Source organism: Scyliorhinus torazame, chromosome 7 (assembly GCF_047496885.1).
Source record: "Scyliorhinus torazame isolate Kashiwa2021f chromosome 7, sScyTor2.1, whole genome shotgun sequence".
Classification (NCBI taxonomy): Eukaryota; Metazoa; Chordata; class Chondrichthyes; order Carcharhiniformes; family Scyliorhinidae; genus Scyliorhinus; species Scyliorhinus torazame.
The window spans coordinates 102,745,780-102,773,585 of record NC_092713.1 but is presented as its reverse complement, the minus strand read 5'-3'; the positions used below and the strand labels follow the sequence as shown (position 1 = coordinate 102,773,585).

Here is a 27,806-nt window from a genome sequence, read left to right as displayed (position 1 = left end):
TTAAGGAACAAATGTATGCATTGCAACAGTTATACATTCCTTTCTGGGGCAAAAATACAACAAGAAAAGTGGTCCAACCATGGCTTACAAAATAAATTAAGTAAAGTACTAGGATAACAATGGAACGGTGGTTAGCGCTGCTGCCTCACAGCGCCAGAGACCTGGGTTCAATCCCGGCCATGGGTAAAGTTTGCACATTCTCCCCATGTCTGTGTGGTTTCCTCTGGGTGTTCCAGTTTTCTCCCACAGTCCAAATATGTGCAGGTTAGGTGGATTGACCATGCTAAATTGCTTTAGTGTCCAGGGATGTGTGGGTTAGGTGGGGTTATGTGGTTGCAGGGATAGGATCTGGTTAGGGTGCTCTTTCAGAGCATTAGTGCTGACTCAATGAGCTGAATGCCCTCCATCTGCACTGTAGGCATTCTATGATTTTATAATTAGATCCAAAGAGGAATCACATAAGGTTGCTCGGAAAAGTAGCAAAACTGAGGATTGGGAAAAGTTCAGTATTCAGCAAAGGAAGACCAAGAGATTGATTAAGAGGGGGGAAACAAGAGTAAACTTGCAAGTAATATAAAAGCAGACTGTAAAAGCTTCTATAAGTATATAAAAAGAAAAAGATTAATGAAGACAAATGTAGGTCTCATATAGTCTGAAACAGGAGAATTTATAATAGAGAACAAGAAAATGGCAAAGCAATTAACAACTACATTAGTTAGACATTCATGGAGGAAGACACAAATAACACCCCAGCAATGCTAAGGAATCAAGGGTTTAGTGAGAAGGACGAATTGAAAGAAATTAGTATTACTAGAAAAATAGTACTTGAGAAATTAATGGGACTGACTGAAGCAGATAAATCCTCATGGCCTGGTAATCGACATCCCAGCATACTGAAGGAGCTAACCATGGAAATAATGGATGTGTTGGTTGTCATCTTCCAAAATTCTATTGATTCTGGAGCAGTCCTGGCAGTCTGGAGGGTGGAAAATGTTATTTCAAAAAGGAGGGAGAAAACTGGGAATTACAGTCCAGTTAGCTTAACATCTGTAGTAGGGATAATGCTGGATACTATTCTAAAGGATGCGATATCAGGACACTTAAAACAATCTCAATGGGATTAATCAAAGTCAACATGGATTTATGAAAAGGAAATCGTGTTTAACAAACCTACTGGAGTTTTTGAGGATGTAACTAGTAGAATAGATATGGGTGAACGAGTATATGTGGTGTATTTGGGTTTTCAGAAAACTCTTGATAAAGTCCCACATAAGAGTGCAAAATTAAAGCGCATGGGTTTGGAGGTAATATATTGAGTGGCATGGACTGAGAATTGGTCAAACAGGAATGGGAGATTAGGAATAGATGAAGTAAAAACAGAAAATTCTGGATAAACCTGAACTTCGGTGGCGGCATGTAGGTGGAAGTCGCACATTAGGTAGCTTCAGCTCGAGGCTCTGGTTTTTGGAGTTTAATCCCCGGTTCCAGGGGTGGTTTTTGAATAAGCTGGTGTGGGAAGTCATAAGAAAGGTGGGGAATGTCTAAGACACAGAAAAAAGGGTTTGCCTGAGGAGGTGGAGGGCCCAAGGCTGACTTAGTACTTCGAGAAGATGGTGGCGGAATTCTTGGGGGAGGGGGAAGAACCCTCCCAGTACGAGCTGGACAGAGCTCATCGGCCGCTCAGGCCCAAGCCAAAGGCATTTGAGCCACCAAAGGCGGTCACAATTTGCTTTCACATGTTTCATGTTAAGGAGAAGGTCCTGAGTTGGGTGAAGCAAATGCTTGAGGTGAAGTGGGAAGGAGTTGGTATTCGTATGGACTTAACCATGGAGCTGGCGAGATGGAGGACGGCCTTAAGCTGGATGACGGCAGCACTCTGCAGCAATGGTGTGAGGTTTGGCATGGTCTACCCAGCAAAGTTTTTTTTTTAAAGAGTATCCAATTAATTTTTTCTAATTAAGGGGCTAAATTGCCCCTTAAATTGCGTGGCCAATCCACCTACCCTGCACATCTTTGGGTTGTGGGGGCGAAACCCACGCAAAACGCGGAGAATGTGCAAACTCCACACAGACAGTGGACAGAGCCGGGACCGAACCTGGGACCTCAGTGCCGCGAGGCAGCAATGTTAACCACTGCGCCACCGTGCTGCCCCTACCCAGCAAAGCTGAGGGTGACCTACAACTCAAGAAACTTCTACTTTAAGACAGTGGAGGCGGCGGAGGTGTTTGTGAAGGGACTAAAATGAGAGATGGGACTGGGGTTTGGCTTTAGACTGAGGGGAGGTGGGTTAAATGATGTGTAAGGCCTTTATTTCACGTTTCAGGTTGTTTATTTGTTTTGTATTTGTGGGAGGAACAGTCAGGTTTTTTGTTTGGTTAATGAGAAAGGGGAGTTTACCTTTGTTATGGGCTACAGTTGGGTACGAATATATTGGGCTTTGGGGTTATGGCGGTTCTCTGGGGCGTGGATATTTGCAACAGGAGTGTGGTGGGGAAGGGGCCGCGGTCATTGGAAACTGGTCGAACAGGTTTCAATGGACCTGTGTGGTGAATGTATCACGGCAACTATTCACGACTGTATTGCATTGTACTATGTTGTTGCCCTTGTGGGCTCCACCTATGGACCATTGTATCACATTACATCGCACTGTATCATGTTGGTGCCCTTATGGGCTCTGCCCCCCCCCCCTTGGGGGAGGTATATAGATCTGCTGCCCTGCAGGCGGCTCTCAGTGCAGAGCAGTCACAGGCAGGCACAGTTCTAGCTGATTAAAACCACTGTTCACTTCAACACTCCGTCTCGTGTGAATTGATGGTTGCATCAATTTAATCAGCTACAACATCGTGATGGAAGCAGCCCTCAAACCTGATCAACTGGAACTCGACCTACAGGCCGCTGAAGCCAAAGGTATTTTTTTGCGCTGGCTCCGCTGTTTTGAGGCCTACCTCGCTGCCTCCTCCTTGCCCTCCATCACCGACGAACAGAAACTGAGCCTCCTCCATGCCCAGGTGGCCACAGAATCTCCATGAAAATCGAGGAAGCGACCACGTACGCAGACGCGGTCGCAATCCTAAAAAGGCAATACATGAGGCTGGTGAACAAAGTGTTCATGTGGCATCTCCTCACCACTCGCTGCCAACGCCCCGGGGAATCACTGGAGGAGTACCTATGCGACCTGAAAGTACTCGCGCGAATCTGCAATGACAAGGACGTCACGGCCTCACAGCACATGGAACGCGCCATCGGGGATGTCTACATGTCTGGGGTCCGGTCCAACTATGTCAGACAGCGCCTGCTCGAGGAGGGCGCCCTCAACCTAGAAGAGACGGTAAAACTAGCCACCTCCCTAGAAGTAGCGTTTCAGAGCCTCAACGCTTTCCCCTCCGACCACGCGACCCCCTCGTGGACACCCGACCAGAGGGTACCCCAGGCCTGTGCCGCCCAGCTGCCCGCCCAACCCGGGGGGCTGCCCTGCTATTTCTGCGGCCGCCACCAACACCCCAGGCAGCGTTGACCGGCTCGGAACGCGACCTGTAGCGACTGCGGCAAGAAAGGACACTTTGCCAAATCTGCCTGGCCAGGCCCAAAACCTCCTTATTGCAGGCCCGACATTCGGACTCACAGGTCCGCAGACCCCGCAGCGTGGCTGCGTGCCTGCCGGCTCCGCCCCTTCCGGATGCGTCATCTGCCTCGTGTTGTCCGTGGGGGCAGCCATCTCCGACGCTACTCAACACGTGCGACTCACGGGGGCCGCCATCTTGGCCATCATCTTCACCGCCGCCCGACACGTGCAACCGACGGGGGCAGCCATCTTGGGACCACCCCATCACCTCCGACCACGCTGGCTACCCACAACTCGGTGCGGTCACCCTCGACCAGTCACGCCCGAAGCACCTCAGGAACTCTATGATGACCGTCTGGCACGAAACGCCCTGCTTGTTTGACTCCGGGAGCACGGAGAGCTTTGTACACCCAGACACGGTAAGGCACTGTTCTCTCCCAATTTCCCCCGCATCTCAAACAATCTCCCTCACTTCCGGATTGCATTCAGTGCAGATCCGGGGGTACTGTGTCGCGAACCTCGCAATACAGGGCGCCGAGTACGCCAATTCTAAACTATATGTACTCCCCGATCTCTGCGCTCCTCTCCTGTTGGGACTGACTTCCAGTGCAACCTAAGGAGCCTGACCCTGAAGTTCGGCGGGCCTCTGCCCCCTCTCACCCTATGTAGCCTCGCGACCCAAAAGGTCGACCCTCCCCCGCTCTTCACGAACCTCACCGCCGATTGTAAACCCGTCGCCACCAGGAGCAAGCGGTACAGTATCCAGGACAGGACTTTTATCAAGTCCGAGGTCCAGCGGCTCTTGAGGGAAGGGATCATCGAGGCCAGTAATAGCCCCTGGAGAGCCCAGGTGGTGGTCGGCCGGACTGGGGATAAGAACCGGATGGTTGTAGACTACAGCAAAACCATAAACCGGTACACGCACCTCGATGCGTACCCCCGTCCCTGGATAGCGGACATGGTGAATCAGATTGCACACTACCAGGTATTCTCCACGGTAGATCTGAAGTCCGCATAACATCAGCTCCCAATCCGCCTGGGGAACCGCCACTACACAGCCTCTGAGGCAGACGGCCGCCTCTTCCACTTCCTCCGGGTCCCCTTCGGCGTCACCAACGGGGTCTCGGTCTTCCAAAGAACGATGGACCGAATGGTGGACCAGTACGGGCTGCGGGCCACATTTCCGTACTTGGACAACGTCACCATCTGCGGCCACGACCAGCAGGACCACGATGCCAACCTTCAGAATTTTCTCCAAACCGCCCAAGCCCTCAACCTCACTTATAACAAGGAGAAATGCGTTTTCCGCACAACCTGACTGGCCACCCTCGGCTATGTCGTGCAAAACGGAGTTCTAGGGCCTGACCCCGACCGCATGCGCCCCCTCCTGCACCTTCCCCTCCCCCACTGCCCCAAGGCCCTGAAAAGATGCCTCGGGTTCTTTCCCTATTATGCCCAGTGAGTCCCCAACTCTGCGGACAAAGCCCGTCCACTGATCAAAGGCACCATCTTTCCCCTGTCGGCTGAGGGCCGCCAGGCCTTCAGCTGCATCAAGGCAGATATTGCCAAAGCCGCAATGCGCGCGGTGGACGGGTGCATCCCATTCCAGGTGGAGAGTGATGCTTCAGAGGTCACCCTCGCCGCTACCCTTAACCAGGCGGGCAGGCCCGTAGCCTTTTTCTCCCGTACCCTCAACGCCTTCGAGATTCAACACTCCTCAGTCGAAAAAGAGGCTCAAGCCATCGTGGAAGCTGTATGAAAAATGAAAATGAAATGAAAAATGAAAATTGCTTATTGTCACAAGTAGGCTTCAAATGAAGTTACTGTGAAAAGCCCCTAGTCGCCACATTCCGGCGCCTGTTCGGGGAGGCTGTTACGGGAATCGAACCGTGCTGCTGGCCTGCCTTGGTCTGCTTTCAAAGCCAGCGATTTAGCCCTGTGCTAAACAGCCCCTGATATGGCACTGGACGCACAACCTCGCTGGTTTACCCTCGTCACTGACCAACGATCGGTAGCCTTCATGTTCGACAATACACAGCAGGGCAAGATCAAGAATGATAAAATCTTGAGGTGGAGGATCGAACTCTCCACCTATAATTACGATATTGTGTATCGTCCTGGGAAGCTCAATGAGCCCCCAGATGCCCTGTCCCACGGCACATGCACCAGCGCGCAAGGTGACCGACTCCAGGCCATCCACAACGACCTCTGCCACCCGGGGGTCACCCGGCTTCTTCACTACATCAAGGCCCGCAACCTGCCCTACTCCACCAAAGGAGGTCAGGGCCATGACCAGGGACTGCCAAATCTGCACGGAGCATAAGCCGCACTTCTACCGACTAGATAAGGCCCACCTGGTGAAGGCATCCCGGCCCTTCGAGCGCCTCAGCATCGACTTCAAAGGGCCCCTCCCCTCTACCAACCGCAATGTGCATTTTCTCAACGTCGTTGACGAGTACTCCTGCTTCCCCTTTACAATTCCTTGCCCTGACATGACCGCGGCCACTGTCATTAAGGCCCTGCATAGTATCTTCACCTTGTTCGGTTTCCCCACTTACGTCCACAGTGACCGGGGCTCCTCGTTTATGAGCGACGAACTGCGTTAGTACCTGCTCGGTAAGGGCATCGCCTCGAGCAGGACTACCAGTTACAACCCCCGGGGAAACGGGCAGGTGGAGAGGGAGAACGCAACGAAGGCCATCTTCCTGGCCCTACGGTCTAGGAATCTCCCAGTTTCCCACTGGCAGGAGGTCCTCTCCGACGCGCTCCACTCCATTAGGGCACACCTTTGCACAGCCACGAACGAGACCCCTCATGACCGTCTATTTGTTGTCCCTAGGAAATCCACCTCTGGTGTCTCGCTTCTGGCCTGGTTGACGACACCGGGGCCCATATACCTCAGAAAACACGTGAGAAGCCATAAGTCCGACCCCCTGGTCGAGAGGGTCCAGCTCCTTCACGCCAACCCCCAGTATGCCTGGTATGTCGGTGGCGCACCCCGACGGCCGACAAGATACGGTCTCCCTCCGGGACCTGGCATCCGCAGGATCCCCTACAACCATCACCTCCCCCCCCCCCCCCCAAACCTACACCGAACAGCGCACCCTCCCCTGCATGGCTTATACCCACCCTCCTACACCCCGTTCCCCCATCACCGACCTACAGGGATGAAACTCCAGAAGACACGTTCCCAGAGTCAACACCCGTGCCCGCATCGACGAGTTCAACACCTGTGCCCGCAGCGAGACCACAGCTCAGGCGATCGCAGCGCACAATCAAGGCGTTGGACAGACTCAACCTGTGAGCCATTTCACCCCCGCTGGACTTCAATTTTTTAACAGGGGGTAAATGTGGCGAATGTATCACGGCAATTATTCACCACTGTATTGCATTGTACTATGTTGTTGCCCTTGTGGGCTCCACCTATGGACCATTGTATCACATTACATCGCACTGTATTATGTTGGTGCCCTTGTGGGCTCCGCCCCTGGCTCCGCCCCCCTTGGGGGAGGTCTATAGATCTGCTGCCCTGCAGGCGGCTCTCAGTGCAGAGCAGTCACAAGCAGGCACAGTTCTAGCTGATTAAAACCACTGTTCACTTCAACACTCCGTCTCGTGTGAATTGATGATCGCATCAACCTGGGAGGTGTGAAACGTGGGGGGATGGGATCGCTACTGGGAGAGGTGTTTTCAAGAGGAAATGGATGAGGGGAATTCTGTGAGGGGGGGGGAGCGTCAGGGGCAAAAGGCAGGGCCCAGAGTTATGATGATGATGGCGGATAGGAGGGTTGGGGAAGGTGAGAGACCCCTGGTCAGAATAGTAACGTGGAACTTGAGGGGGTTAGGGGGGGGGGGGGGGGGGGGGGGGTGAAGAGGTCAACGGTCTTTACACATTTAAAGAGCTTAAAGACTGACATGGTGATGCTACAGGAGACCCATCTGAGGGTGAAAGATCAGGTGAGGCTTAGGAAGGGCTGGGTGAGTCGGGTTTTCCATTTGGGGTTCGATAGTAGGGCCCAAGGGGGATAATGGTATTGGTGGACAAGAGGGCGAGATTTTAGATGGAGAAGATGGTGGGGGACCAGAGCGACAAGTACATGATGGTGACGGGGGCATTGGAAGGGGTTGTGTTGATTGTGTTGGCAAGCAGATATGGCCCCAACTGGGATGATGCAGGGTTTGTGAAGAGGGTGCTGTGTGCCATTCCGGATTTAGATACCCACGAGTTAATAGAAGGTGGGGGGGATTGGAATATGGTGCAGGAGCTCAAGGTAGATAGGTCTCAGCCACTCTCGCTGGCCCAGTAGCGGGTGCAAAGGCACTGGCTGGGCTCATGAGAGTGATGGGAGGAGTGGACCCGTGGAGGTTCTTGCACCTGTGGCAACGGGAGTATTTGTTTTTCTCGCCGTACATAAAGTGTACTCGAAGATAGACTTTTTCATGATGGGGAAAGTGCTATTGGCTGGGGTCAGGAGATCAGAGTATTCAGCGATAGTGATTTCGGACCATGTGCCGCATTGGGTGGATGTGGTTCTGGAGAAGGGGATGGTTCAGAGGCCGGGGTGGAGAATGGACGTGAAGTTGATAGGGGACCGGAGTTTTTGCGATAAGTTCGGGAAGGTGATCGAGGAATATGTGGGGTTGAATTGCAAGGGGGAGGTTTCGCAATCGGTGGTTTGGGAGGCTCTGAAAGCAGTAGTGAGGGGGGAGGTAATTTTGTTCAAGGATAAGGTGGACAAGGAGGAGAGAGAGTAACACCAAATATCGATAGAGGAGATGCTGGAGGTGGATGGGTGGTACGCAGGGGACCCGGACCCGGCCCTCTTGGCCAAGAGGAAGGAGCTTCAGGCGAGGTTCGACCAGTTATCCACAGGGTAAGTGGTGCGCCAGTTGAGAAGGGCAAGGGGGGCAGTCTATGAGCACAGGGAGAAGGCAGGGCAGGGCGTACGTTGGCCGGCCAGCTCCGGAGGGAGGCGGCGGCGAGGGAGATGGTCCAGATGCGGGATAAAATGGGAAAGCTGGTGGTGGCCCACAAGCAGATCAATAAAGTATTTGAAGAGTTCTATAAGTAATTATATAGTTATATAATGGAGCTGATTCAAAGATTCAGGACGTTCTCGGAATATAAATTAAACCTAGGCAAGAGCGAGTATTTCATGGTCTCCCAGCCGGGAGTAGGTGGGGGTGGGGGTCTGCCATTCCGTCTGGCGGGAACCCACTTTCGGTACTTGGGGGTGCAGATGGCTCGGGATTGGGGTGGGCTTCGAAGATATGATTTTACTAGTCTCTTGGAGAAGATGATGGCCGACTCTATCGTTGGCAGGCTGGGTGCAGGCAGTTAAAATTAATGTATTACCGTGATTTTTGTTCCTATTCCAGTGCCTGCTGGTCTTTTTACCGAAATCCTTCTTCAGGAGGGTGGACAAATTGATCTTGTTTATCCGGGGTGAGGGGAGGAGGAGAGAGAGAAAGAGCAGAGGAGGGCTTCTGCAGGGGGTTGGGACTGCGGGCGCTGGCAACGTCGCCTCTCCCAAAGGCTCCAGGAAAGTACTTGGTGAGTCCGGTGATGGTGGCTACTTTGAAGATCTGCAGGAAGTTTAGGCAACATTTCAAGTTGGGGGCCAGGTCAGGGGGTTGCCGATTAAGGGGAATCGTGGTTTCGAGCCGAGGAGGATGGATGTGAGATATTGGAGACAGGATGAGAGGGGGAATCAAGGAAATGAAGGACTTGTTTCTTGGGGGACGATTCGCGAGACTGGAGGAGTTGGGAGAGAAGTATGGATTGGCGCAGAGGGAAGGGTTTAGGTACCTGCAGGCTCGGGATTTTGCAAGGAAGGTGTTCCCGACTTTCCCGATAGCGCTGGCCTCCTCTTTGCTGGAGGGAAGACAGGCGAGGGGTTGATTCGCCGATCTATGGTCAGATCCTGGAGGAGGACAGGGTGTCTATGGAGGGGATTAAGGCAAAGTGGGATGAGGAACTGGAGTAGGTGAAAGAAAAGGGATTGTGGTTACAGAAGGTAAATGCTTCAAACTTGTGTGCAAGGCTGGGGCTGAGAGCGCACCTCACAAAATCAAGGATGAGCCGGTTGTTTGAGGGGCTGGGGAAGGTCTGTGAGCGATGTGGGAGGGGCCCCACAAACCACATTCATATGTTTTGGTCCTGCCCCAAGCTGGAAACACTTTGGAAGGTGATACTCAGAACACAGATGTGGCGCCCAGTCCACTAGAAACCATTTTTGGGGTGTCGGACCGGCCCGAGTTACAGACGGCTGCAGGGGCAGACTTTTAGCCTTCACCTCGCTAATTGCTCGTAGGCGGGTCCCCCCCCCAATCCGCAGACATGACCAAAACATGTGGACATGATTTGCCGGTCCTCTCCACATCTCGCACACTTATCCTCTACCTTTGCAAAGAACCCACTCTTCCGCACCCGGGACAGGTGGGCCCTATGCACCACTTTGAAATGTACCAAACTCATCCTGGCACAGATCGCGTTGCATTTACCCGATGCATGATCTCACTCCACACACCCACATCCCAACTACGTGCCCAGCTCCTTCTCCCACTTCCGTTTTACCTCCTCAATTGGCGCCTTCCCTGTGCTCACCAGCTATCTGCAAATATCCGCATCTACCCATGCCCCAACTCATCTGCCAACCAGAACCTGTCCAACAGAGTGTGCTCAGGCAACCAAGGGAATGAGAGCACCTCTTTCCACACAAAATCCCATAACTGTATATATCTGAACTACCCCCCACCCCCTACCTTTAAGGACGAAGCCGCCACCAGACTCATCGTATAACTTCCCAGGACAAATGGAAGCAGGACCGCAGTGAGAGCCCGCAAATCAACCTACACACACGACAGTTCCTCCATCTGCACCCACTCTGCCCACCCTTCCCCCCCCCCCCCCCCCCCCCCCACCACTGCCAGACCTTCTCCACATTTGCCGCCCAGTAATAAATAATACAACGGATTCAGGAGCACAAGCCTCCCCACCTGCCACTTCCTTTGTAAAAACACTCGCCAAATCGTGGCTTCTTGTCAGCCGAAATTAACCTGTCCACCTTACCAAAGAACGCTTTTGGCAGGAATATCGGGAAACCATCTGGCCCCAATGCCTTCCCTGACTGCATCGACCTCCTGTAACCCCAGCGGAGCCTCCATTCCTTGCCCCTTCTCCCTCTCAACCTCCAGTAACAGCCCATCCAGAAACTGCCCCATCCCAGCCCCCCTCCCTCCGAGGCTCAAACCTATACAGGCCCCCATAAAAAGTCTCAAATGCTTTATTAATTCTCTCCGGAGTTGTCACCAATGCAACCCCTCCTCTCTCACTTGTTCTATCTCTCATGCGGCCACTTGTCGCCTCAGTTGATGCGCCTCAGGTGGTTGGCCTTCTCCCCATACTCATACAGAACCCTCCCTAACTCTCCGAAGCTGGCTCACCGCCTTCCCTGTCATCAACAAACCAAATTCTCCTTGCAGCTTCTTCCGCTCCGCTAAGAGCTCCCTGGTCAGGGCCATTGTGTATCGCTGAATCACCTCCAAACTTGCACCCACCAATCGCTGTCTCTCTGCTTTGTCCACCTTATCCCTATAGACCTTATACGAGGTCACCTCGTCCTGTACCACTTCCTTCATCGCCTCCCAGTCATGGAGGGCGAGACCTCTCCTTTCTGATTTAGCTCTATATACTCCTTAATCACCGAAGTCAACTTTACGCAAAACTTTTAATCCGCCAGTAGCGACGAGGGTCCCTGTGTCTGGCCCACACCCTACCTCACATCCATAAAATGCGCCGCGTGGTCCATGTGTGGAATAAGTGGTAGTGAGTGAATTCTCTTCCGAGGTGGAATGTCAGCGGGTTACTGCACCAGGCAGAAGTCGAATAGGGCGATGGTGTTGGAGGTGGATGGTTTGCGAGGTGCATTTTCTAAAGGTATGGCGGAGGCTGGGGTGTTGTCGGAAGAGAATTCACTCGCCACCACTTATTCAACACGCTTTACGACCAAAGAGCCCATTAATCGGGCAGAAAGGGCCAAAACCAAAACCTTCAAGCAGGAGCCACTCCGTGTGCACAACTAATCAGCACATGGCCACCATCGGAATTCATGAGGGAATGGATTTGACACGGAACTCGTGTTTCTCCCCTTTGGTTGCATTTGTGCATGAGTTCCTTGTTTCACTTGCTGAAGTAAGTTATTGTGCTACAATGCAGACATAGTCAGCTTTCAGGCCTTCCCAATACTGCCCAATAACAAGCTGGCTTATATGTGTGTACAGCTCTTGAGCCAAAGCCAGCACAAGAAAATCTCAAACTGGCTTTCCATGATCATTCCCAGTGCCTCATGGTTGTTGGTGCTCACAAGGCTGGCAAATTCCCTAGTTTATTGCTATTGGAAATTATTCAACTCTTTACAGGCATTTTCATCTCGTCTTTTTGAGATTATGGAGAATAGTATAAAATAATTTCTAACAAATTTTACTGTGACGTTGTTTTCCTCAAGTTGGTAAATGCACCGCTTCTCCTTCCAGTGTGGACTGAGTCTTGTGGACCAGCCAAGTATTGGGTTTGGGACAAGGTTAGCTGATCTCGCTGGAAGTGAATGCTACAGTTGATTTCTAGGTTTTATGCTTGGTTGACAGGAAAAAAACTGCCCTACCAGTCCCTAATCACCATCCAGTGATTTGTCTTGATAACCTGTTGTGTATTGATGTTAGTTAAAGGTAAGCTCAAATTTGGCTCCAATTGCCTCCATGATCAAGCACACACTGGGCTTACAGAATGTCCACCAGGATAAGATATTGGATTGTAAACAGTACACGTGGAACCATTAGCCAGCAAATATCTGCACCCCCAGGAGGAGACTGAAGAAAATTGGACGGAATAAACTTACAAGTGGTAATCTGCCCCTGCAATGTGCTTGTGGATACTCATGTGAGAAATCTTGCCATGTGGAACATCACGATAAAGTCTTTTAAATAATTGCCACCCAGAGGTCGCCCTTTAACCATTCTCTTTTGTTGTGTTATGTTGTTCAGGTCGCTTTGCAAGGTGTCAGCCCATGGCATCATGTGGATGCTAGCCTGGGACAGCAATCCAGATTCAGACAACAGTCCAATCAGCTTCAGACCGAACTAGCTGAATACAGACAACAAAACAAGGAATTACAGGAAAAGCTTGTTGTGACTGAAGCCACTGTCAAGGCCCAGGACAACCAGTTGCAACAATACAGAGACTTACTCAGTATGTATCCTGTTCAATCTACCTATCAGCAAGAAGACCCTTAACTAACCCTTGGAACAATGAGTTGCATTGGCTGTCTGCCACTGTCATTTTTGAAGGAGTTGTGTATTTACATTTCAGTTTAAAGAAGTGTTTTCAATCTCAATTTAATGTAATTCCTTCAAAGGCATTGGGGTGGGGATGGAGTGACTTGTATCTGGGACTCCGTGTAAAATTGATACACCCACTGATAGTGTCCATGTCCCTCACACTGATCAAGTTATCAGACAGTCAGACTTGTTTACATATTCTGGGCTGGCATTCATAGCATTTGCAATGCAACTGGTATGTTCTTCATAAACGGAGAATAGATAAGAATTTTGCTGTCACATCTTGCCACCAAATTGTTGGGCCCATGATCGGTTGCATAACTCAAACTGACAAATTAATTTAATGAATTTGTTCCCGGGAGGCAGCAGCATAGTGGTGTTGTCACTGGACTAGTAAACCAGAGACCTATTATGCCCTGGGGACGCAGGTTCACATCCTGCCACTGCAGATGGTGAAATTTGAATTCAGTAAAAATCTGGAATTAAAAGTTTAATAATGACCATGAAACCATTGTCGATTGTTATTAAAAAAACCATCACTGATGTCCTTTGGGAAGAAAATCTGCCATCCTTACCTGATCTGACCGACATGTAACACCAGATCCACAGTAACATAGAACATACAGTGCAGAAGGAGGCCATTCGGCCCATCGAATCTGCACCAACCCACTTAAGCCCTCATTTCCACCCTATCCCCATAACCCAATAACCCCTCCTAACCTTTTGGACACTAAGGGCAATTTAGCATGTCCAATCTACCTAACCTGCATGTCTTTGGACTGTGGGAGGAAACCGGAGCACCCGGAGGAAATCCACGCAGACGCAGGGAGAATTTGCAGACTCTGACCCAGCGGGGAATCGAACCTGGGAGCCTGGCGCTGTGAAGCCACAGTGCTAATCACTGTGCTACCGTGCTGCCCACAGGTAACGCAGTTGGCTTAACTGTCCCCTCAAGGGCAATTAGGGTTGGGCAATAATTTATGGCCAAATCCACAATGCCCGTGTCCCATGAACAAATTTTTAAAAACAGCACCTTCCCCTCCCTCTCAATGAGATGTACTGTATATCATATATTACATAATATACTTGTTCATTTGTGGATAAAATATGGGGCAACATCTAAAAGCCTTGCTGAATATAGATTGTACTCCAAATTTCACCCTCCCACTGCCCATGCTGCCCTCTAGGAATGTTGGGGTCAGTGAGTTTTCCTGTTTACATTTCCAGGTTTCACCAAAACCATAAATCATAATTATAAATCATAACCTCAGTAGAAACCTAAGTTACTGTGTAGCTCAGTCAAGTGCATCACCCAGAATAATGAAGATGATTGGGTAGGAGATGGTGGAGGCATTAACCATAATTTTTCAAAAATCTTTGGAAGCAACAATTGTGAGTAAGGACTGCAGAGTGGGAAACAATACATTCTGTTCATGGGGAAATAAACAAGGAAATCATAGGCCAGTTAGTTATACCTAGATTGTGCAGTAACTTGGAGTACATAATAAAGGATGGAATTAGTCAACATTTAGTACGGCTATTCCGGGACAATCAGCATGGATTTATAAAGGGAATTTGACTAACTTAATTTTTTTGAGAAATACTGTGATTTTCAAAACACATTTGATACAGTGTCACTTAAAAAACATTTTATTGAGTGAGATGTTATTAATGGGAATGTAATCAAATGGTACAGAGATGGCTGAGGGCAGAAAACAATAAGTAGGGATAAATGGACATTGGGCACTATGAATAATGTTGGTAGCTTGGTCCGAACCTCCTTGATCAATTTCTGTATATGTCTGATACATAACTGATCCAAAAACCGCATCAAGCAAACTGTCTATCTGGAGAATGGCACAAACACACATCCCACCACTTCATGGTCCAGGGCATTGGAGTTACCATTTACCACACCAATGCAGAAGCCTACAGCAATTTTTAAGTTGTACTGTGAACAATGCATTTTGACTTTAACTCTGTGACTACAGCTTAAAGTACTATCCTTTCACAATAGTGTTTGTCCATTCCCCAGCTGAATCATCGGTCGAACAGGACAGTAAACAGGTGCAAGTGGACCTCCAGGATCTTGGTTATGAGACTTGTGGAAAAAGTGAAAATGAAGCTGAAAGAGAAGAGGCTAGTAGCCCAGGTAAAGTTTGGAGTACCTCATTGAGGCACAACCTGTCAGAAAAATGGCAGGTTACCATTATCATAAAGAGTTCCACAGCAGGGAAGCATCTTCCATATTTCTGTCCCTACGTTTGCAGATTCCTGTGCCAAGAAGAGTGGCAACTTGGGTGCACATTTAGCTGTAAGTTTAGAGTTGATGGCTACTCATGAGACCCACCAATTCTGGTCTCCTGCAGTTCCGAGAACGGATGCTGCACTCGAAATGTTAACCCGCCTTTAGTCTTTTAGGTTGCTGATGGGCTTTCGCATTTCCAAAATTTTGGCTTCAGTTTTCTAACATTTGCATTTGATTTATCTATTGTTGCTCTTTCAATGTACTTTTCCGAGCTGTGATTTCATTGATTATCACCTGTTCCAATCAATCCATTGTATTCCCAGCAAACCCCCCCCCCCCCCCCCCCCCCCCCCCCGAGTCTCTATATACTTCTCCTTACCCAACTTCTTATTTGCTTGCATAGCTGATGTAGTTGCTTGTTTAATAATTCAATGCTGCCTTCACGTTTTGCCAAAAGAATTACGTTGGCTGCTATTTCTGTCTGATAATGCTCCTGAGGACCAACCACTATACTACTTTCATTAAAAGCTGATGAGAATAGGTTTAACTCTGATACTCTAGGGGCGGCACGTGGACCTGTGGTTAGCACTGCATCCTACGGCGCTGAGGACCCGGGTTCAAATCCCAGCCCTGGGTCACTGTCCGTGTGGAGTTGGCACATTCTCCCCATGTCTGTGTGGGTTTCACCCCCACAACCCAAAGATGTGCAGGTTAGGTGGGTTGGCCATGCTAAATTGCCCCTTAATTGGAAAAAAAATAATTGGGTACTCTTTTTATATAAAAAAAATGTTAAAACGCTGATATTCTGGCTAGTTTTTAATATAGTTGGTGCAGTGTCATATCATAAGTATATTGTTGTTAGACAACCAATTGCCCTGGATTCTAAAAATAAATAAATAAATAATCTTTATTGTCACAAGTAGGGTTACATTAACACTGCAATGAAGTTACTGTGAAAAGCCCCTAGTCGCCATATTCCGGCGCCTATTCGGGTACACAGAGGGAGAATTCCGAATTCTCAACAGGTACGGGAATTGAACCTACGCTGCTGGCCTTGTTCTGCATCGCAAACCAGCTGTCTAGCCCACTGAGCTAGTAATATGATGGTTAAACTCTACCATTGGCTGATGCTACTCTTCGAAACTGACAGCAATGTCTGGAGTCTATACATGTACAATTTGCTGCTAGGTGATCCAGTTCTTCTCCATTGGGAATGCTGTTGAAGCCCTGCAGCATACAATCAACTAGATATCATTGAACCAATGAGAACTTCCACTTTTATACTATCAGCCTTGCTGTAAAAACCCTTGAAAAGACACACATTTGTTGAATGATGTGCAACTGGGTTTTTAAAGACATACTAAGTTAACTATTACTCCTGGACAACACCTCTGGCCATGTAAAGTTAATTGTATGATTGTGGAGTGTCAATTTCTCCACTGCAGTGACAAAAATTCCAACTTTTTAATATAACCATCTTTTAATGTTTACTTGTATTTCAGCGTATACCTTAATCCCATGTGAATGTCCCAATCTTTATTTTGCTTTCCGTAATTTATATTAAAATGTGGAGGATAATCAGTGCTATTAATTTCCTGGTTTGCTGTCTGTAAGATTTCTTCAATGTAATTGGCTGCCTACCCGGCTTCATGACATCACTGTAGCCGAACATCAGGACTTCAGCATAATTTTCTTAGGTTTTTACCAGTTAAAGGTTATAATATCTATATCACCTCAGGTAATTCCACGACATCATCCCCACCACTTGCAGTGCTTTGTGACATGACCCACACCCCTCACCCACCAGAAGACAGGCAGGAGGGGACAGTTCAAACAACATACCCTAAAAGCAAATGTTTTTGCTTTTCGAACATTAATTTTAAAAGCATTGTTTAATTGAACAAGTGATTTTTGAGAAGCTTAAATGTATCTTCTTTTATCTGAATACTGTTGCTAGTGAAAGCAGAGACTTTGCAGAAACCTGCCCTATGTATTTTACAACAGTAAGTAAAGTAAGTGACTCTGCCTTAGTGTATTATTCACAAAAGTGAAGTAGTTTGTTTCATAAACTTGGCGCATCGTCAACATGAGGAATATTAGTGCTGGTGAATGGAACACTCCCCTTTCTGTGAACCCTAGTCAATGTTCTCAGGTCAAGTTTGATTTAGAGTTAAGCTTAACAATATTTGCTAGGAAAGGCAGGAGAAGGGTGTGGGTGAGGTCGAGAACAACTCAACGCCCCAGTGAGGTTGGGGATGCAATGTTTTTGGTGAACTTAATCGCAAGAAATCAGTCATTTTTTAGCTCAGTTTCCCACCTAGCAGTCAGTTTAATGAAGAGATTGTCTGGAGGGTAGGAGGGAATACCAGCAAAATGAGGCCATAGTCATGGTTTGAAAGAGTATAATCTCTTGAATTTGGGAAAGGAGTGAGAGCCCACTATGAGGGAGGAAGGGGGAGAGCACACCAGTCTGTGGCTGGGAGGGGGGGGGGGAGGAACAGAGAGAGGGTTAGGGGATCAAGCAAGCTGACAATTAGGGGTGTGGAAAGAGCCGTAATTAATAGGGAGATGGTGGGGGGGGGGGGGGTTGGGGGGGGGGGGGGTTGGGGGGGGGGGGGGGGTAAGGAGACAGACTCCATAATCAGGAGCACTGGTTGGGGAGGCTGAAGACTTCATTGTGGGATTGGTGGTGCACTAAAGAATATGTCCCCAAACTGCGGCACACAGATTGGTTGCTATATTATGTGGCAATGGATAGCAAGGTATGCATGCCCCATCTTGGCAAGAGGCGACACTTTATCAACACATTTAATTCAGGCTCCTGCACATGTACTTGATTTAAATTTAAATTTAACTAGATTTAGTGTTTGGGCTTCCACTGTGCTCCTCACTGCCTGGGGTCTAAATACTGGGGCCACCACACCTAAATCCAACCTTGGGATAGTACTGCCAGCTGAACTAGTGTGACATTTTACCATTCTTACACAAGCAGTCCTGTGATCTCTGAGAGGTTCCCAATTTAGCACTAAACAATGGACAGTTTTATGTTTCAGGCTCATGTGTGTGAGATAATAGTTTGAAATGTTAAAATAATTTTGTGCTAAATCCTTACAGATCCTTGTCTCCCATTCTTAAAGAGCAAACCTGCGAACAAATCTATTAATGTTTATGTTAAAGGTTTGTTAAATATTGAAGCTTCCTTCCTACAGCTGAACAAGACAAGATTTCCCAACCAATGGGAACAATCTCTCAGCCTCCACCCTTCAGAGGTTTGTAGGTTTTAATGAGATTCCCTCTCATTCTTCGAAACTCCAGAGCCCAATTTACTCGGCTTCTCATCATGGGACAACCCCCTCATCCAAGGGACCCATTTAATGAACCTTTGCTGTACCGCCTGCAATGCAAGAATATCCTTTCTTAAATGCCACATAATATCCCAGATGCTGTCTCACCAAAACCCTGTACAACTGTAGCAAAACTTCTTTATTCTTGTACACCAAACATTTGCAGTAAAGATCAACATGCCTTTTGCCTTCTTAATTGCTTGCTGCATTCTGCATTTTTGTCCAAGCAAATCTAGTCTCTTTGAACATCAACACGAAGAAGTTTCTTAGCTATTAAAAAATATTCTGCTTTTTTGTTCTCACGAACAAAATGAATAATTTTCCATTCCCCTATACTATACTCCATCTGCCATCTTGTTGCCCACTTAATTAACCTGTCTATATCTCTTTGCAGCCTCACGGTATCCTCCCCACATTTTACCTTTCCACCTTGTTTGGGATCATCAGCAAACTTAGAAATATTCCTCTCCGTCTCTTAATGTCTTATTGCAGCTGTACTGGGCCTTGGTGAGACCACACCTGAAATATTGTGTGAGTTTTGGTCTCCTTATCTAAGAAAGGGTATACTTGCAATAGAGGGTCTACAATGAAGGTTCACCAGACAAACTCCTGGGATGTCAGGATTGTAGTATGAGGAGAGATTGGCTCGACTGGATCTGTATTCACTGGAAGAATGAGAGGAGATCTGATTGGAAACTCTGACAGGGCTGTACAGACTGAATGCACGGATGTTGGTTCCACCGGTTGGGGTGGGGGGGTATCTCGAACAAGGAGTCACAGTCACAGGATATGGGTTAGACCATTTAGGACTGAGAGGAGAAATGTTTTCACTCCGTGGATGGTGAACCTGTGGAATTACCGCAGAAGGCTGTGGAGTACAAGTCGCTAAATATATTTAATGAGGTAATAGATAGATTTCTAGACTCTAAAGGTATCAAGGGGTATGGGGAGAGCACAGGACTATGGTGTTGAGATGATAATCTTTATCATCACAAGTAGGCTTACATTAATAGTGCAATGAAGTTACTGTGAAAATCCCCTAGTCGCCACACTATGGCATCTGTTCGGGTATACAGAGGGAGAATTCAGAATGTCCAATTCACCTAACAAGCACATCTTTTGGGACTTGTGGGAGGAAACCGGAGCACCCAGAGGAAACCCATGCAGACATGGGAGAACCTGCAGACTCCGCACAGACAGTGACCCAAGCCATGCTGAGGATCAGCCATGATCAAGTTGAATGGTGAAGCAGGCTCGGAAGGTTGAATGGCCTACTCCTGTTCCTATTTTCTATGTTTCCATGTTTTTTACTTTTGTTTTCTTTCTTTTTTTTAAAAAATGTTTTTATTCAAGGTTTTTCAATAATTTTTACAAAACACTCCAAAAAGGAAAATAATACAAAGAAAACAGGGCAATATGCAACAAAACAAAACAACTTAACCCTCTAAACGATTAACAATTTAACACCCATCTCAAAGCAAAATGGGGCATACGCCCCTTACAAAAAGAAAAAGAAATCAGACCCCCCTCCCCCCCCCCCCTCCCCGGGGTTGCTGCTGACCTCCACCTAACGTTCCGCGAGAAAGTCAAGGAACGGTTGCCACCGCCCGGAGAACCCCTGAAAGGACCCTCGCAAGGTAAACTTTATCTTCTCCAACCTAAGAAACCCCGCCATGTCGTTGACCCAAGCCTCTACGCTTGGGGGCTTCTCGTCCCTCCACATTAACAAGAGCCTTCTCCGGGCTACCAAGGAGGCAAAGGCCAGAACTCCGGCCTCTTTCGACTCCTGCACTCCCGGATCATCCGATACCCCAAATATCGCTATCCCCCAGCTCGGTTTTACCCGAGTATCCAAGACCTTGGACATAGCCTTTGCGAAGCCCTTCCAAAATTCCGTAAGCGCCGGGCATGTCCAAAACATATGGCCGTGGTTTGCTGGGCTCCACAAACACCTCACACACCTGTCCTCCACCCCAAAAAACTTACTCATCCTCGCCCCTGTCATATGCACTCTGTGCACCACTTTAAACTGGATCAGGCTGAACCTGGCGCAAGATGAAGAGGAATTGACCCTGCCCAGGGCGTCAGCCCACAGGCCCTCACCCAGCTCCTCCTCCCACTTGCCCTTCAGGTCCTCCACTGAGGCTTCCTCCGCCTCCTGCAGCTCCTGGTATAACTCCGATATCTTACCCTCCACGACCCACACGCCCGAAACCACCCTGTCCTGTATCCTTCGTGCAGGCAGCAGCGGGAATTCCCCTACCTGCTTTCTCACGAATGCCCGAACCTGCATATACCTAAAGGCATTTCTGGGGGTAACCCAAATTTCTCCTCCAGCACCCTCAGACTGGCAAAAGTCCCATCGATTAATAAATCCGCCATCCTTTTAATTCCCGCCCGGTGCCAGCTTAGGAAACCCACCATCTATCCTACCTGGAACGACCCTATGGTTGTCCCGTATCGGAGCCCAGACGGAGGCCTCTGCCTCCCCCCAAAGCCGACTCCACTGCACCAAATCCTCAATGTCGCCGCCACCACCGGGCTCGTGGTATTCCGCGTCGGAGGAAGCGGCAACGGTGCCATCACCAGTGCCCCCAGGCTAGTACCTATACAGGACGCCGCCTCTAACCTCTTCCACGCCACCTCCTCTCCCTCCATTACCCACTTCCGAATCATAGACACATTCGCTGCCCAGTAACAGGTTCGGCAGCGCCAACCCCCCCCCGCCCCCCCCCCCACCGACTGCACTCCAAAAACGCTCTTAACCCTCGGGGTCTTATTTGCCCACACAAATCCCATAATGCTCCTGTTTACTCGCTTAAAGAAGGTCTTGGGGATGAGAATGGGCAGGCACTGAAAGACGAACAGGAACCTGGGGAGGACCGTCATCTTAACGGACTGCACCCTACCCGCCAGGGCGAGTGGCAACATGTCCCACCTCCTGAAGTCCTCCTCCATCTGGTCCACCAGCCGTGCCAGATTGAGCTTATGCAAGACCCCCCAACTCTTAGCCACCCGGATACCCAAATACCGAAAACTCCTCCCGCCTCTCCACCATCTTGAGTGGTAGCACCTCCAACCTCTTTTCCTGGCCCCTCACATGCACCACAAACAGCTCGCTCTTCCCCACGTTCAGCTTATATCCCGAGAAGTCTCCAAACTCCCTAAGGGTCTGCATGACATCCCCCAACTTCTCCACCGGATCCGCAATGTACAGCAGCAGGTCATCCCCATATAGTGAGACACGGTGCTCCTCCCCCGCCGAACCAACCCCCTGCAGTTTCTGGACTCCCTCAATGCGATGGCCAGCGGCTCAATCGCCAGGGCAAAGAGATATACCAGGAGCTGCAGGGGGGACAAAGGGCACCCCTGCCTCGTTCCACGGTACATCCTAAACTATGTTTCCATGTTAATCAAAGTAATTAATATAGATTGTAAATAGCTGAGGCCCCAGCACTGATTCTTGAAGCACTCCATTAATTGTAGCCTACCAACTTGAAGTCTCATTTATGCTCACTCTGTTTTATTTATCCATTAACCAATCCTCTATCCATGCTACTATATTATCCCCAACTCTGTGAGTCCTTATCTTGCCAATCAACCTTTCATGTGGCACCTTATCAAATGCCTTTTGGAAATCCAGGCATACTACATCTACAGGTTCCCCCATTATCTACCCTACTAGTTACATTCTCAGAATTTGCAAACAGGATTTTCTATTATACCATGCTTTTCTAAGTGCATTGTTAAGACTTTGTTAATAACAGATTCCAGCATTTTCCCAACAACTGATGTTGGGCTAACTGGCCTGAAGTTCACTGCGTTCTTTCTCCTTCCTTCCTTGAAAAGTAGTGTAACATTTGTTAACCTCCAATCTAGTGGTACCATTCCTTAATCAAAGGAATTTTGGAAAATCATAGTGGGCACATTCACTACCTCTGCATCTATCTCATTTAGAACCGTAGAATGTGGGTCATCAGTGTTGGTGATGTCAGATTTTAGTCGCTTATGTTTCTCCAAAACTCCTGATATTAATTTTCCTAATTTCCTCACTTTTTAGCCACTAGGTTTTTGTTTGTTTCTGGTATGGAACTATTTTCTTCTCCCTTGAAGATAGACACAAAATATTTGTTCAATGCCTTTGTATTTCCTCGTTCCTCATGATAATTTCTCCTGTCTCTGTTTCTAAGGCACCAACAATTACTTTTTTAAAAAATATATTTTTATTAAGAATTTTTCAATAACAATATATTCCACCTTACAAACAAACCCCCCCCCGTAACAAACAAAAGAAAACGAACTCGCGTGACAAGACATGAACATGGCAAGTCAATAAAATACAGAACTTTGTACATTGGATTCTTCCCGTACATGTCAGTTTCCAGATCATTCATGTGCTTTCTTGCTCACATGCCCCCCACAGGAACCCCCCTTCCCCCCCCCCTCCCTCCCCTCCCTCCCCCACGAATGATGTCCCCCCCCCTACCCCCCTGGGTTGCTGCTGCTGCTGTCCGACCTTCATCTAACGTTCCGTGAGATGGTCTAGGAACGGTTGCCACCGCCTGTAGAACCCCTGCGCAGACCCTCTCAAGGCAAACTTTATCCTTTCCAACTTGATAAACCCAGCCATATCATTTATCCAGGCCTCCACATTGGGGGGCTTCGCCTCCTTCCACATTAACAAGATCCTTCGCCGGGCTACTAGGGACGCAAAGGCCAGAATACCGGCCTCTTTCGCCTCCTGCACTCCTGGCTCGTCCACTACTCCAAATAGTGATAGCCCCCAGCTTGGCTTGACCCGGACTTTCACCACCTTAGATACTGTTCCCGCAACTCCTCTCCAGAACCCCTCCAGTGCCGGGCATGACCAAAACATATGGACATGGTTCGCCGGACTTCCTGAGCACCTCGCACATCTGTCCTCCACCCCAAAGAACCTACTCCGCCTCGCCCCGTCATATGCGCTCTATGAACCACCTTAAATTGTATCAGGCTAAGCCTGGCACACGAGGAAGAGGAATTAACCCTACTTAGGGCATCAGCCCATAGCCCCTCCTCAATCTCCTCCCCCAACTCCTCCTCCCATTTACCCTTCAGCTCCTCTACCAAAGCCTCCCCCTTTTCTTTCATCTCCTGGTATATCGCCGATACCTTGCCCTCCCCGACCCATACGCTCGAGATCACCCTATCTTGAATCCCCTGTGCCGGGAGTAGCGGAAATTCCCTCACCTGCCGCCTCACAAGCGCCCTCACTTGCATGTACCTGAAAGCGTTTCCTGGGGGTAGCCCAAACGTCTCCTCCAGCGCCCCTAGGCTCGCAAAGTCCCGTCAATGAACAGGTCCCCTATTCTTCTAATCCCTACCCGATGCCAGCTCTGAAATCCCCCGTCCATCCTTCCTGGGACAAACCGATGGTTGTCTCTGATCGGGGACCAGACCGAGGCTCCCATCGCACCCCTGTGCCGTCTCCACTGCCCCCAGATATTTAGCGTTGCCGCCACAACCGGGCTCGTGGTATACCTTGTCGGCGAGACCTGCAGCGGTGCCGTCACCAGCGCCCCCAGGCTCGTTCCTTTGCAGGACGCCATCTCCAACCTCTTCCACGCCGCCCCCTCTCCCTCCATCACCCACTTACGGATCATTGCCACATTGGCTGCACAATAATAACCACACAGATTCGGCAATGCCAACCCTCCTCTATCTCTGCTACGCTCCAAGAACCCCCTCCTTACCCGCGGGGTCTTGCTCGCCCACACAAATCCCGTAATGCTCCTGCTTACTCTCTTAAAAAAGGCCTTAGTGATCACAATTGGGAGGCAGTGGAATACAAAAAGAAATCTCGGGAGGACCACCATTTTAACCGAATGTATTCTACCCGCCAGCGAGAGTGGCAACATGTCCCACCTTTTAAAATCCTCCTCCATCTGTTTCACCAATCGCATCAAATTGAGTTTATGCAGTGCCCCCCAACTCCTAGCTACCTGAATCCCCAAATATCGAAAGCTCCTTTCCGCCCTCCTCAATGGTAGGTCCTCTATCCCTCTTCCCTGGTCCCCCGGATGGATCACAAAGAGCTCACTCTTTCCCACATTGAGCTTATAGCCCGAAAAGTCTCCAAACTCCCGTAGGATCTGCATTACCTCAACCATCCCCTCCACTGGATCCGCCACATACAGTAACAGGTCATCTGCGTACAGTGAGACTCGATGTTCCTCTCCCCCTCGAACCACCCCCTTCCATTTCCCGACTCCCTTAACACCATGGCCAAAGGTTCAATTGCTAATGCAAACAGCAGAGGGGATAGGGGGCACCCCTGCCTCGTCCCTCGATACAGCCGGAAATACTCCGACCTCCGCCGGTTCGTGACCACACTCGCCACCGGGGCTTTATACAGGAGCTTAACCCAACTAATAAACCCTCCCCCGAACCCAAACCTCCTCAACACTTCACCAACAATTACTTTAGCTACTCTCTTCCTTTTTACTTACTTATAAAAACTCTTGGAATCTGTTTATTATATTTCTGCCTAGTTTATTCTCTTTATATGTTTTTTTCCTTTTTATCAACTTTTTGATGTCCCTGTGCTGGTTTCTAAAACACTTCCACCCTCAGTCTTGGTACTGTTCGCTGCAAAACGAAAACTCAGGTGTGATGCCTCCAGTGTTTGAGCAGTCTGTCAAGTTTATTGTCCAATCCCACACGTAGCAGATGGGTTCTTGGGCAAATTTACTGGAGGATGGGAAAGATTATTTCTCAGCAGTCGAGAAGAGAGAAAATTGTAGGAAAAGAAGAAAGTCCGTATTCAAAAAGGAATTAGGAATTATCAGTTTGCAATGGAAAAAAAATAATTTTGTTCAATGTTTTATTTCCTTATTCAGAATACGGTGAAGCTGATTTACACCTGTACCCATGCTACAAGGAGAACATGATCCAGCGACATTCTTCCTTAGAGGACCCAGGCTCCTCAACCCCCTACCCTGTGCTGTCAATCAAGCCTTGCCTCAGGAAGGGGCACGCATTTGAAAATGATGGAAAATCTATTGACATTGCCATGCTACAACAACATGTCAGTGAACTCAAAGAGCAACTGACCGAATCAGACAAGATCATCCGCAGCCTGCAGTCTCGTATCCGCACCTTTTCCACAACCAGCGATTATGCCTCCAGTCTAGAGAGGCCACATAACACTGCTCTAGGTGATTTATTTGAAGCTTTACAGTTTGATGAGCTGGATGATGACGATGACGTCTGGCAGTCCGTTGGAGGTGACCGTTGCCAAGCAACAGAGTCCAACACAGAAATAAAGAAGCTAATTCACAGGGTCACCACGCTGGAATCACAGCTAAAGAGTGCAAAAATGATAGGTCCTTCATCTAAAGGTGCCTCCTGGTCAGGGTAAATATACCAAATTATTATTTTATTTAACTTGATCTTTTTTCTCTCCCTCGGTAATGTAACTCCCCCTGAAGACAGTTATGCCTGCTGGATGTGGTTCCTCAGGCACTAGTAGTTATCCGGCACCTCATCCTAGTGGCCCTCTTTTTAGTGAGCTTGAATTAAGGGTACTTAGCCGGCTGTTTTAACAGATGGCAGCCATCACTGTTGAATCTGTTCTTGTTCTTTCTTGGGTAGTGCACTTTCAATAATGTCTGTTGGATGGTGATAATTGAGTATTTTTTCTGGTTGTAGGACTGGACTGGCTAGGCCCAAAGCCTTTGCAGCATCCAGTGCCTTCAGCTGTTTCTTGATATCATGTGGGTGAATTGAATTGGCTGAAGATTGACATCTGTGATGCTGGGTACCTCTGGAGGAGATCGAGATGGATCATCCACTCGAAACTTCTGGCTGAAGATTATTGCAAATGCTTCAGCCTTGTCTTTTGCACAGATGCGCTGGGCTCCTCCATCATTGAGGATGGGGATATTTGTGGAACCTCCTCCTCCAGTGAGTTGTTTAATTCCACCACCATTCACAATTGGATGTGGCAGGACTGGATGGCACTGCAAGGTGGCACAATGTTTAGCACTGCTCCCTCAAATCTCCAGGAACCCGGTTTCAATTCCAACCTCGGATGACTGTCTGTGTGGAGTTTTCACTTTCTCCCCGTGTCTGCATGGGTTTCCTCCGGGTGCTCCGGTTTCCTTCCACAGTCCAAAGATGTGCAGGTTAGGTGGACTGGCCATACTGAATTGCCCCTTGGTGTCCAAAAGGTTAGGTAGGATTACTGAGTTACGGGGATAGGCTGGAGACGTGCTCTTGCCAAGGGCCGAGGTTCATTGAACCAGGGTTGACCCTCTGGATTGATGGTAATGGTAGAGTGGGGGATATTCTGGGCCATGAGGTTTCAGGTTGTGGCTGAGTACAATTCTGCTGCTGCTGATGGCCCACGGCACCTCATGGATGCCCAGTCTTGAGTTGCTAGGTCTGTTCTGAATCTATCCCATTTAGCACGATTGTAGTGCCACACAACACAATGGATGGTATCCTTAATGTGAAGACAGGACTTCATTTCCACAAGGACTGTGCGGTGGTCACTCCTGCCAGTACTATCATGGACCGATGTATCGGCAATAGGCAGTTGGTGCTGATGAGGTCTAGTATGGTTTTCCATCTTGTTGGTTCCCTCGCCACCTGTCGCTGACCTAGTTCTGTCCTTTAGGTGCTGCCTAAGGAGCCTTCGTGAGTTCCTGCAATGCATCTTGTCGATGGTACACACTTGGCCAGCTCAGTCAGGAGTGGTGCTACTTGCTGACTTCGGGTGACGGGATGTGCTGAATAGTCGCACATCAGGTGGCTCTCCTCCAGAACACAGCAAAATAGGCTCTTTTGGCTGAATTTAGCCCGAATGTTCAGACTCATTCATCTCCTCAACTATAAAGATAAGGAAGAAAAGTATGCCAGGAAGCAGTAGCTCAAGAGGCCGCAGGGAAGCCAGAAACGGTGGAAAAGGGCAAGAGCAAAGAGCGAGCAAGACGGCAGACCCACAAGGCGAGGGGTCCCCAGTCACCCCAAGAGAGGGAGACTGGCGACACAGTCGGAGGGCTCTCCCCCCCACCCACCCAATCTGGAGCTGGATGGAAGACGTTCCTAACTAAGGAACTGACTGCAATGAAAGATGAGATTAAGGTGGGGATCCGGGTGGCAGTGGCAGAGGCACTGGCCATCATGCAGACGAAGTTTGACGGGATGAGAAAGAAGCTGGAGGCACAGGGAAGAATGATCCAAGAGCTCGAAAAGGCATCGACTGACCAGAGTGAATGAATCGTCATCCTGGAGGTCGAGATAAAAAGGTTGGTGGTGACCCAAGAGAGCCTGA

The 27,806-nt window shown here is 48.9% G+C and overlaps 1 protein-coding gene across 19 annotated transcripts in view; it reads left to right on the top strand.

The window, feature by feature from the left end:
- The window catches only part of pde4dip (phosphodiesterase 4D interacting protein), an 888,328-nt gene that overhangs the window by 657,033 nt on the left and 203,489 nt on the right, over positions 1-27,806 (top strand). For all 19 annotated transcript variants that reach the window (XM_072511203.1, XM_072511204.1, XM_072511190.1 and 16 more), the window contains 3 exons: positions 12,605-12,809; positions 14,934-15,050; positions 25,369-25,885. In XM_072511203.1, the coding sequence (XP_072367304.1) occupies positions 12,605-12,809; positions 14,934-15,050; positions 25,369-25,885 (839 nt within the window). The remainder of the gene's footprint in view (positions 1-12,604; positions 12,810-14,933; positions 15,051-25,368; positions 25,886-27,806) is intronic.